Genomic DNA, 13210 nt, shown 5'->3' on the forward strand with positions numbered 1-13210 from the left:
AACCAACTGAAAACACAAAATGACTTCCTACAGACTAAAATAAGAATCAGAGCAACATCTGCATGTGTTTTGAAAATGGGAATGGATCAAAACAGACATGTCTTCCTCATTTCTTTCATTAGCGAGTCGTGGCCCTACTGTCAACAAAACCAGGTTAGTAGGCATTAGAAACAGAATGGACATGATTAAAAATAATAAACACACATATATATACATATATAAAATGTGGCAAGCACATCTGCATACACAAGATCCAAAACCCATTCAAACTTTTCATTTGTTACAATTGAAGAGGGTTAAGTGCATTTCTTGTTGTCTTTTTTTATCTGCAAATATTCACCTTTCACTAAACTGAAACTGTACCACTATATCAACACTTTAAACAGCCATGAAGCACCCCTACTAGCAAAAATATTCAAACAAATAAAAAAAAATATTGAGATGGTCTTGTGTTGATATTAGTCTTTGTTTTGTGCATGCAGTGGTTGAAGGGAAAGAGGCCTGGCAGGCCAAAAGAACAGATACTGTGCAGCGTAACTTGGATGTGTATATCCTGATGACAAGCAATGCTGTGCAGAGTGTGATGTGGTGCTCTCAAGTTATGGCATTTAAATTTGGGATTTAACACCAGGGATGCACACTGGAGTGAGCTCAGTGTCTGGCTCTCCACCTCAGTGTGCATTCACGTTTCTAATTTATTGGATTAGCATATGTGCCGTGGATGTTACTTGTAACATTCAGAGTAGCTTCAGACCCTAGAACATAGCAACACATTGTAATTGTAAGGCCAGGTTTCCACATTCACATTATTTCATTCATATGATATAAAGTCTTAAATTCATTACTCTGATTACCACATAACAATATAATGTTTGTACACAAGTACCGAGCCCTGACAGTACATAAAGATGGGGGAAAAAAAGCATCCATCCATCTTCTGACCACAGGAGGCACCATTTGGAAAACGATTTTTAAAAAATAATTTTTAGGTCTTTGTGATGTTTTTTCCCACAGACTTGGTACAAGGGAGTGAAATATTGGGGGTCTAATCTGGGCCCCAACAGCACATTGTTTCCCAAAGGTGGAGTAAAGGTGATTAATCCGTTCATACGAGACAAAATTTAAAGTTCAACGGGCAGTCAATAAAAACAGGCAGTGTCACTGAAAACTGGCTTTATTGAATATAAATCTCTGTTACAGTGCCCATCAGGTCGTACTAGTGTGCACCAGCATTCTAATTATAGCACAGTAAAGTCAAAATTTGAACAAAAGGCTCTGGTCATGTTCTGCATACTGCTCTAGCTATTCGCTCTAAAAACAAAAACGTCAAAGAAAATAAAGCCACATGTGATGTAAAGATGATTTTAAACTGTGATCTGACATTTAAGTGCACATAAAGGGTAAATGAAATCAGATATTTATACTTGACTTGATCAAGTAAAGGCACTATGAGAACAAATATAGCGTTTATACACTATAAGAGTGTGTGAACATAAGGCTCTTGGTAATAAGCTAAACTCTATAAGTCATATCTGACAAAGGATTCATTAGCAAAACATCAACAGATATATGCCAGACCAGCGTTATTACTGGGACAGGAATTCTACAGAAGATGGAAACGCATCCAACACAAATTTTGGCACAGATAACATGTTATTGGAGTAAGTAAATAAACACTGAGCACCCAAATACAGTCAATTTGATGTCAAAAGCTTTTGAAATTAAATATATGGCTTCATGATCATTACACGAATGTAATCCAGATCTAAATACTGGAGCTGCTTAAATCCTAACACACAAATAAGATAGCAACTTATCAGATCATAGCTTTTTAATACATTTCATATATCATTCTTTTATATCAAAAAAACATGAATTTTCTTTGTTTTTGATTTGTTACAACGCAGTATTTTTTATTTTCATTTTTTTCAAATCTAACCTTAAAATTTGTATTTTGTTGTTCAACTTTAAATAGTTTGATAAGCAACATACTGGATATCATCACTGTCATGTGACCCTAGACCCCTGGCTTCACGAAGAAGCATCACCTACGCATCAAGGCTGTTTTTCAGTTTACGCGCACACACAAAAATAATCTGCATACAACTTTGCATAGATTAGGCTTAAATGGCAAGAAGCATAAATTATGCTTGCCTTCACATCTCTAAGATGTAACAGTAAAGTTCTAACAGTGAAGGCGAGCAGAATTTCCTGGCAGGACTTTGTAAATTTACTAAGCCACATAACATGTACACACAAACTTGAAGAAAAAAAAGATGAAAAAGGCAGATATATTGAAATGTATATAATCATATGTAATCAAAAGCATAGATACCTTGATAAGGACTTAAGGCACATATATCTCAGTATTATAAAATTCATAATTATTGGCATCGTTATGCTTTAGACTTTGAAAATTAAATACAGAAACAGATTGATAAAAACCCTCCTGATACATTACTGTGGAAATAGAGTGAGTCTGCCTAATATTACATTTCTACTGAAGCATGAGCTGAGGAAAGGTCCTGAGCATTCCAAGGATGACTTCTGCATTACGGATGACACAGCTCACTGTTCTTGGCCGTCCTCCCGCAGCTCAGAAGGAAGGAACTTGTACTGCTGCTGTCTGATCATGGCCAGCTTCTTCCTGGCCTCCTCCAGCTCCCTTTCTTTCCGCAACATCTCCTCCTGAGCCGCAATGATCTGCAATCCAACAAAGTCTGTCAGCAGAAGTCTGAGGCAAAATATAACTAGTAACCTTTAGTTAAAACTCCCAGTTTTATTGTTAGCTACAGTCATTTAGAAACCATGGCTAGGGAGGTGGTGGACATGGTGGTGTAACAGAAGAATCAGAAATCATTAAACTGTGCTTATCTGCTGCTCTAAAAAGAGTTGAACCCAGTGACTTACCATCATCACACTTACATTAGTAACATCAGTAAGTATGATACTGTGGGGCTGAATGTCAGTGGATATTCATTAAAAAAAGAAGCCCCATTTAGGAGATAGAATGCACGAACATCTTCTTACACAATTAACATTAAGGCTAATGTTAGCTTGTTTGCTCATTGTATTTATAGAAATTAGTATTGAAATCATCACATCTTCAGTATAAGTCAAGACCTGTGACCTTTGTTAGAAATTAAGATTATTCTGTTGGATCATATGTATTAAGGCACAAGGAATGTCTTAGGCTTGAAAAGTGAAGCCAAAGCAAGTATAGCTCGCCCTGGTGACTGGCTGGAATATAGGTCATAAGCGCCATCCCCTCCATGTTAGTGGATGGGACTTGGGCCAAAACAGTGTCTCTCAGTTCCATTTTCGGAGAACTTTAGTTTAAATTAGTAAATTAGTTAGCTATAGGAACAGGATGCGACACTGTGATGACCACCAACCACCAACCGCTCCATGAAGCAGTCCCTTAGGATTGTGAGAGTTGAAAAAAATCAAAAACACTACTGAGTTTGGAAGAAGTGTGGGCGGGCCACTGATAATGTGGCTCTGTGTGGCGCCGCCCGTATCCCCGGGAAAATACTGTCATTTTGGCCAATGCTAGAAAGTGAGGACGTGTTGTCCATATTTATATACAGTCTATGGCGTTAAGGGACAAACCCAGTGTACTGTATGGAAGAACCAATTATAAAGGAGATTTGGGGACACCATGCTTATTGAAAAATTTCTGTTAATCAGTTGATGGTGACTGGACTTTATAGGTTTATTTAACTGTCTTTTGTGATGCTTTTTGTAAGAAGTGGCTCACATCCAGAGTAGCTCATTGAGAATAGCAACTCAAAAGCCTTTTCAGTGTTTTTCTAAGTCTAACACTGTTTCAGACAAACCATTATTTGATTTGTGTGTTATTAAGGATTGTGTTATTTGTTTGTTATTGTAACTGCAGATAATTCTGTTTGAGGCTCTAGACTCACCTGAGCAATGCCTCCCACCATCTTACTCTGGACCACCACAGCCTGGTCATCCTGAGCTTCAAATGCTGCTTTCTGTGCTGCTTTGACCAGGTTGTCAGAGGCTCTCTTCACAGCATTTCCAGCCGCCTACAGAAACAGGGTCAGAATTAAAACACATTTGAAGCAAAAAAAAAAAAAAAAAACTGACCTGACGTGAATTTACATAAATGGGAGATCAGGTTAAGACACTGAATATAAAAACAATGCTTAATGGATGTCTAATATCCATAACTGTATCAATCTGTTCCACATTAAAACTCAATCACAGCAGACTCATGAATTCTGCTGCTACTGAACAGCAACTCCAGGAAAGGGAATGTTAGCTCCACCAGTGCTCAGAGAGAAAACCATAACATTTTTTTTTTCGTGCCTGCACTTCAGAATAGCTGTAAAAGGCAACGGGGACAGGCCTGCTGAACAACGCTCGGAGCCAAACACTTTCTCATTGGACTGGGCTGTTACAAGTTCGACTCGGGGCAAGTTTTCTCCTTTTGCGGCTGTGGGGGCTGAAATCAGTCAGAGAGCTGGTTGAGAGCTGAGCACTCACACAGACATTTGTAAATCTTCCTCCCCTGGTTTATCTTTGGCTGGAATGTTGGCTCTGATGTACAGCATCAGCTTGAAAAATGTTACAAGCCAAACTGGAAATGTAATAGTTTTTGTCAGTGAAGGTACCACAGGGGCTGATTTGAAAAATCACATCAAATGAATTGTTAAAAGATCAGATTGTACAGCTGAAAAATATCCACTGAAATCCAGGGACATCTTATCTCAGACTGTTCATCCAGCATCTATCTTCCTCCTGACTGTTTAAACAGACTCCCTACAGCAATTATTTATCATTTTAAAAAACAGCTTTCTACACAAGTGACCTAACAGCTCATGTTTCATTTACTCACAGCTACTCATAGCATATTGTAATCCAGATGGAATTCTTTACACGGCAAGTTACTGCTTCTTAAGTCCTGTGTTTAAAGATGGCAGATGGCACTTGTAATGTAATGGCTCGTAATGGTAGAGTAATGCAGTTCAAACGCAGGCTTGAAGAACCTTTATTCCAATAAAGGTAGTTCAGACACAGTTTGCTTTATATGTCGACTCCAAGATACACTCCTGCATACATATGGCCGGGAGGGAGTCTAAAGCATCGATGAATCACATTTGTGCGCCCAGTCAAAGCCTAGAGCTGTGGCTTAATTATTTCCCTAGTCGGACTATATTTGACTACAAGGATAGATATCTGGACAATCAATTTGAAATCCGTGGGAATATCTAGAGGTTGGCTGTATAGTTATTATATACAAGATTTTAACTTTACCGTAAAATTAAGTTCTTCTACCCACAGCTAAAAACTATTTTGAATTTTTCAGTATAGATGTCAGAAAGTAGTTGTAGTTTCCAACTGTATATTTTCTGTTTTATGTATTTTGTAACATAATGTATTGTAGTAGAAGAGTACTCCCTAAGTTAGAGTAAGAAGTTATAGTAGTTATCGTCTGTTAACTGTCAGCATATACAGTTGGTATCCCAGTGGGACTAGGAGTATTCCACAGCTCTGCATATTTTTTTCATTATCATATTACAGAAGGGACAATAAACACAACTGTAATCTTAAATCTTATTATTGTTACAATACTTTCCTCTTACTACATATACTGATATATACAAAACAAACACGAGAACTAATTCCTTCTGAAAATTATGTGACTGCTATCAAAATGCATTATTAGAGATGGTACTGCCTGAGGTACCCAAAACTCAAATGCCAAAGAGTCAACTTGCCCAGGTACTCAACACATTTAACAGAACTGCTGAACATTATTCACCTCTCTGACAATTACAACCTTAAAAAGCACCTCAGCAAAGAGTGAAGAGAACAAATGCAGCTAGGGTAATCATAGATCAGGGCTAATGTTTCCAGTTCTTGTTGCCATGGGAGGACTGAGTGGATTGTTTCCAGAGCTTCTGTAGACATAAATGTATGGGAATTACTGTGGCGGCAGCTGCAGGCCCAGAAGAGGAGGAGATAAGCCACTGCTGATTGGATCAGAGAATATGAGCTGGCCTGGGCGGGCCGATGTGCAAAGCCACCGTGCACACAGCCTTAAATATAGTATTTTTGGGTGGATGAGGTGACGGGAGACACTTGTACTTTCTGTTATGTCCTGCAACTCACCGCATCAGTTACACATAAAGGTCACAACCATTCAGTGCTAAATTATTTTCACCACTGAGTCAGTGTGTTTGGCCCAGTTTAAGAAGAAAATCTTCACGACCCAGATTTTACACACCATTTAGTTTTGAGATAGCGAGCCCTCTCTAGTTCTATGACGTCTTCTGCCGCTCCAGAGAAGTTTCATCAAGTCCAAAAACATCCTTCTTGTGATCTCATCTCAGTGGAGGTGTGGAAAACGATTAGCACCAGGCAGGGTGACTGTCATTAAGATTCTCTTAAGGTGGGCAAATGTAGGACCCACTGTTTTTGGATCTTGAGCCTAACTGGAGACTAAAGATTAAAATATCCCAGCCTCTACTGCTCTGATTAATGTTCGTCTCCTGAGAGTCCCCCAACTTTTTGGAAATAAACCTCCGAAGTACCATTTGAACAGACTGACACGCAGCACGCTTACCTGTGCTAAATATAGAGCACGCTAATCCTTATGCCGCAGCGCTTCAAATCATTCATCTCACCTGTAACTCTAAACGTTCAAATTCCAGCCTATTAATACACTATAATATACAGTGTGCTCTCCAACCACCTCAGCTGTTGCAGCATGACCAACGTTATTGTTCTCTCTGAATCATGGTACAGATGAGGGTCACACATCTCACTGTGCATTTGCTAATAAAAGACGAAGGAGGACAAGAAAACCTAGGACTTAAATCTGGATTTTCAGTCTCGATGAAATAATTAAAGCTGCAATAAACTAAAGACAAAACGTAAAACAGCTGGTCGCTATAATTCAATTAAACGTCACTGAAGACGGAACAGTTCATCTGCTGGCTACGTGTTTACACAAGTGGAAATAATATACGTCCGGTGGCTGAAGCTGGAAAGTGTAAGTGGCTTTGAGATCCAGTAGGATCCAGAGTCGGCCTTTGAGGAGCATCTGTTTGTCTGCATGTCTGCATGCGCCTTCTGCTCAACCTGTGGAGATGACTCTCCTTCATAGCCTGCGTGTCTTCCCTGTGTTACTGCTATACTTGGTCTCAAATTCATCTGATCTCCAGTCACCTGGACTTTTGTCACTTTCACCAGCAGCACCATCACACATCCAGCTCTGTTTGGACTGTCAGGGTGCCATCCCTGACAGCCCTAGGGTTAGGGTTAGCTTTTGGCTTATCTCCAGCTCCAACCATCAGAGGTCCTGAGTGTGGCCGTTTATCAATCTGCATCAGTAGCTGCCGAAGCACTGTTCCAACTCAAAGTACACATCTGACCAAGTACAGTCAGAATGCCTGCATGTGTTCTTTCCCTGCTTGTTTTAATGAAGGATGCATCAGGATAGCTAGGAGTGGACAAGAATCCCATGCATTTTGTGAGTATCATCAAAACACAGCTGTTCCAATGAAACAATGACTGTATTATGTGCTATATCTAGTCAGTTATGACTCTTTTCTTTTTTGAAGCTTTTGGATGGACTGTTTTGATCCTGCCTTTTCTGGAACTCTGCCTTGGTCCTGCATCCTGGACCAAGTGTACTGTATTTCCTATTTCGTGTTTTCAAGTCCTTTCAACCGAAAGATGGTAACAAAAGCCAAGTGATGAACCTTTTTTTTTTCCTCCAATGACCCATAACAAACTACTAATGTAATGTTAAACTACTTCTCTGTCTTTGTGACTGTATCAGTCTAGGACTTTCAGAGATCTGCATTTCCCCTCTTCAGTTGCAGCTCTGCCCTTTGCAGAGAACTAAATAAGTTGGAACTCAAGAGCACACTTAAAAGCAGTAGTTCAGTAGTGTGTGTTGAACAGCATGACAGATTCAACATGCAGGGCTGACCTGGAGTCTCTTCATTGTCTGGGAGTCTTGGTCAGCCTTAACCTTGCAGGCCACCAGCAGCTGAGCAGTGGATGCTGCCACCTGCTTGGCTGATGAGATGAGCTTCTCCTCACTGGCGTGTCCTTGCACTGCGGAGTTGGCAGCCTCGCACAGGTTGTTGGTTGCTGCGGCAACCATTCGGGCCTGAAGAATCAAACACATTGATGTTTTTACTAAAAAACTAACCTAAAATGTAAGGATTAAGCTTCTGGACAGAGACTTACAGCTGAAATCAGGCCCTGAGACCACTGCCCATCATCTACCGCATTGGCTGGGATAGCTCCCACCTGGAAATATGAGAAAAAATAAATCAAACCAGATTTTATTTTAATGTTAATGGTTATCAGAAAACATAAAATGTAGGAATCATTCTGGTTTCCAGGGAAAACTGAAAATTCCATCCTTGGAGTGGATAAAATGAAATCCCCACCCTATCTACAGAGAAACACCACTAGGAAGGACTCAAACAAGGTAAATAAGGTCAAATGGCTGAGTAATAACATTATCAGTGGTGGGTGACGGTTTGGAAACAGGTATTGTAATTATGATATGTAATTTAATTATAATTTCAATGAGCTTTAAAACTTGATGGAACTGCTATAAAATACCTTTTTCTTTATTTTAGTTAGCCGTTTTGGTGGGAAACTTGTGTCATGGGGAAGAGTAGCTCATGTATTTGCTTTGTTGGAGAAACTTTGTGCTGAATATCACCAGAGAAACACCTTGTTGTACTTAGAAGTTACTAAGTGAGTACATCTTATTGAATGTTCATCTTTAGTTGGGCTGTGACGTACCTTCCCTTGAGCCACCAGCTCTCTCTGCGCTGCTGAAGCAGCTTTGACCAGAGCACTGGTGGCTGCAGCGATGGACTTGGCAGCCTCCAGAATCTGCTCCTCAAAGTTCAGGCTCTCATCTGCCTCCTGTTTACAAGGTAAAGACACCAATAGGCAATAAACAGAGTGCACTTGATGTCAAGATAGCCATGTTAAGATAATATGGGCTCATCTTTAAATAAACAGGGTTCATATTGTATACAGCAGCACATGATTATTCAGAAGAAATATTAAAACGCCAGCAGGTTAATGTCTGAAGGACAGCCGTCATACATGATATGAGGAACTGACTGTCTAGAAGAAGTGTCTGACTGTGACCTTGTGGTGAGGTTAACAAGCTCAGTGTGAATGGTCCTGCTCTGTAAAAAGCCCAATCTTAACCTTGGGTTTGGTCCTCGGCCTCAGCTGCTCCAGTTTCTTGGCAGCGGCTTCAATGGCTGCCGCTGCTCCCAACAGCTCATTCTCTGCGATGACAGTCGGATCCTCAGGGTCCACCCACTCTGTTCCTGCAGCAAACACAAATAATGTTGGCTTAGTCTGTGCATAAAACATTGACATTCAACACTTCTCCACGACAACACACCCTTAACACAAAGCTGTGGTTTCACCCAAGCATGCCCTTGGACTTCAAAATATCCTTCCCTGCGACAAATTTAAAAACAAATTTCTTAAACTCACATACCACATGTTAACCTCTGTTAAGATTGTCATGCTACTCATTTTGATGACTCATCCCTGTGGTAAGTTGTTAGCAGACAATCCTTTAAGTTCTAATTTTGTAGACCAAAATGAAACCTTGAACTCATATTCTTCCGTAAGAACTGCAATTTCATTGCTGTGCTGTTTGAAACAGTGACAGAAAAAATGGTCTTTGATTTGACCCCGGGTGGATTATGCGTTCTCACATCCAAATGAATGTGCAAATGCACAGACCACCTCCAAATGTGATCAGAGATTGGATCAAATGTGACCTGGGTATTTTCACACCTGTACTAGCTGGCCACTTGCGTTCTGTATTCCCATGGTGGATGTTAATGCAAGGTCTGAACGGGCCCAAAGCCATCATCAGGGAATACTACACCTTGGTGTAGTTGGTTTGCATGTGTCAAGCCGAGGTCCTTGCAAACGCTGACCCATATGTTTTCATGAATATGTTTGCAGTGCATATTTATTCAAGGATATGCAATTCAAAATACATAAAATTATTGTCTCTCTACATGCATGTTTCAGAGCTCCGATTAAGTGTTATTGCTAAAAATAGAAGCACCACTCTCTAATAACTACCTACCTATTTGTGGCTCAGTGATAGTGGCAACACTTCTTTCACTGTTTCACACTTATTTCAGTAGTTTGCAGAAGATAAATGTGAATAATTGGTCAATATGTCATGTCTTCTCAGCTTAATACATCATTACTAAAACAACAATATTTGTTACAATTTAAGCTGTGACAAGTTCAAAGTCTCATATCAGTTTCATTAGGTGTTATTTTCTGTTGTTCATCACAGTTCTTAGGTTGGAGCTTCTACAGATCCTGACGGAATGTTTGAGTTTTTATTTATGGCTTTTGCAGAAAGCTGAACCTCAATCAGCTGGGGAGGCTGCTTGAAGGAATTCACACTAGGTAGGGGAATTTGATGCTGGATTTGGATCAGATCAAAAATCTTGCAGAGTCCCAATGACACACGTCAGCTACAGTTCTTTCATCTCATCATCAGATGAAGAAAGTCCTGATCCTACAGTCATGTAAGCAGCAGGGTTCAGTTACTGCAAATGTTTCTCAGTCTGGAGCAGAGGGTCATGAATCTTGGATATAAAGCCCTGCAGAAGAGTTTTTCTTGCATTAGCCAGCTGAAGCATTCATGGAATTGCCTTGAGTTTAATGTACTGTAATTTGTACTTAAAGAGGGGCATCCCAGAACAGAGCTGTGTGAAACTGTAGAACTCTAAGTAGAGTATTTACTAATCCTACTTCAAGTTACTGCCAGGGCTCATTTGCATGGAGAGTTCTAAATAAGAGCTGATGCCCAGAGTTTGTCTGTAAGCCAGTAAGCATTCCTATCTGCCTGTTTAGATATTTCCACTGGGGTTACCAAGTGAGAATTTAACGCTATATACTTAGTGGCTTGTAACTGCAACTTCCTATTTGATCTTATATAACTGTACTATATTTTTTGGGTTTTATGCAAATCCATGTTTTGGCTACCCCACATGAAGGACTGTCACCAATAAGCATGGAAAGATGCGCTGGGAAATATAGTTTTCTCCTGTTGTCACTCTCTTGTTAGAGGTCAAATGTTAAGATACCTTTCATGGCCTCAGCCGCCTGGATGAGCTCAGTGACAGAGCCTGCCACCCGCTTCGAGTAGCCGGCCAGCTGCTGCTTCAGATCGTGAGTGGGCTTCTGGATGATCTGTAAATTAAGGGAAAGAAATTGCAGCTTTTAATTAAATTTTTTTGGCATTCATCTTATTGACATGTTGACTTGAATGACTCAAATCCTAGTGTGTGCTAACCTAAAGATAAGCTTATTCATGTGGCTAAGTACTCACACAATGTACATGTTTCAAAATCTCTTGAGCAGATGGTGGCTTGTGGAGCCTCTATGGATCATCCCACAGATACTTGATCATTTTGGGATTTAGTGGATTTGGAGTCCAGGTCAACACCTTGTGCTGTTTTTAAGGTTTTGGAGTTGTTCTTAAACTGTTTCTGCTGCCTGTATTCCCAGGACACTAGCATCAGTAGCCAGTGCAAGGAAGCGGTGTCGCATTGTCCATATTTATATACAGTCTATGCACGAGACTAACATATACATGTGAATAGATCTTCCTACCAATGGTGTGACTGCACAGACGGGTCCTATATCAGTCTAATGATATATGACCACTGGTAAGTGATATATGTTCAAACACAAGTTAAGTCAGATTCCTTCAGTGTCTCAATTCTGACAACCAGTGCAGTTCATCAACGCCTTAGAAAAAAGTAGGCTATCCAAACATCTCCTTCAGTCCATAAGCAGGCTGCATCCTGCAGGGGATGAATGGGCAGCATCCATCAAGGCGTGTCAGTGGGTTGCCTGATCTGGTCTAGGTGGGTGGTCGAAGTAACGCTGCATTGACACAAGATGGTCACCTGTAGTAGTTTTAATGTCGTGGCTGGTCAGTGTACTCATGAACTATCAAACTGTAATGAGCAAACCTTTTCATTTGCAAACAGGTAAGTAATTTTGTCTGGAAATAAACTTTTTATTAAGCATATAATTTAGAGAGGAAATTGGGACGGTGAGGTGTTGAAGTGTGAAGTGCACATCTCCCAACTAAATGGCAATAATAATTGGTGCTCAGATGTGTGGGTTCAGCTGGTGTCCTCAAACTGTCCTAGGTGGACAGGCAGTATTCAGATCGGAGCAGCCTGTGACAGGTGCAGGGAATTAGCGGGGCTCAGCACGGACCCAGCTCAAGTTGATTCACATGATGTCACAACAAAATAGAGAGGAGGAGGTAACAGTGCTGGAATGCATGCCACAAGCAAAACTTATGCCACAAAATTGCACACCAACTAAAGAAGGGACAATCATACACTCAATCCCATGTAAACTTGGAAAATGTATTAACTATGATTGTGATTACAATATCTATGACTTGGACTTTAACCAGATTAAAGAAAGTGATTGATCCTCTAATAAAATGGATTAACACTCAGCAGTGTATTGGTACCGCCCTTGTATAGATTTGAGAAGTTTGTGGTGTGCTACTGTTTTACATCTTTTGGATTGTGTGCCAACAACAATCCCCCGGTTAAACATTCTAGCAGACAAACAGGACATGTGAGATGTTTCGAGTCACACAAAAACAAACAACTCCATGCACCAATTCTGTTAGAGGTTCATCCATTACTAATGTTGTGGCATGTAATTGTGTTCATTTAATGGAAAGCAAAGATAACTGGCTAACCATGTCACTGAGCAATATGATAAGAATGTCTAGTGTATTCTCAACAGAAGTCAAAAACTAAGTAAACTGGTTGTTGCTCTTTTGCAACCAATAGGGGACACAGACACATCTGCAGTGCAGGAGAAAGTACGCTATTCTATACCGAGTAATGTCTTGTGTTGGATTTTTTTACACTAAGCATATTAATAAACAACATTTATTATTCAATGGGACAAAGGATCTGAATCTGAACCGCTGTGTGAAGCGGTCCTGTAGGACCATGAGAGTAGCAATAAATAAAAAAAAGTACAGTGTATAATCAAACATTTCTTTGTAACTGGTGGAGGTAGAGTGCAGTATTGGTTAAACGAAAATGTGAGTGTGTCTGATAAAAAAGCTCCACGTCGTTCCACTCTTTAACTTGTAAGATGGCGC

General features: G+C 40.1%; 1 protein-coding gene across 2 annotated transcripts in view; it reads right to left on the minus strand.

Moving 5' to 3' along the window:
• Positions 1-1158: 1158 nt before the first annotated feature.
• tln1 (talin 1) overlaps positions 1159-13210 on the minus strand; it is a 61233-nt gene continuing 49181 nt past the window's right edge. For both annotated transcript variants that reach the window (XM_047569696.1, XM_047569697.1), the window contains 7 exons: positions 11148-11253; positions 9223-9347; positions 8803-8928; positions 8233-8295; positions 7970-8152; positions 3927-4052; positions 1159-2703 (listed from right to left, as the gene is read on the minus strand). In XM_047569696.1, coding sequence (XP_047425652.1) covers positions 2569-2703; positions 3927-4052; positions 7970-8152; positions 8233-8295; positions 8803-8928; positions 9223-9347; positions 11148-11253 — 864 coding nt within the window. In that variant the 3' untranslated portion in view covers positions 1159-2568. The remainder of the gene's footprint in view (positions 2704-3926; positions 4053-7969; positions 8153-8232; positions 8296-8802; positions 8929-9222; positions 9348-11147; positions 11254-13210) is intronic.

This window comes from Mugil cephalus, chromosome 19, assembly GCF_022458985.1.
Source record: "Mugil cephalus isolate CIBA_MC_2020 chromosome 19, CIBA_Mcephalus_1.1, whole genome shotgun sequence".
Lineage (NCBI taxonomy): Eukaryota > Metazoa > Chordata > Actinopteri > Mugiliformes > Mugilidae > Mugil > Mugil cephalus.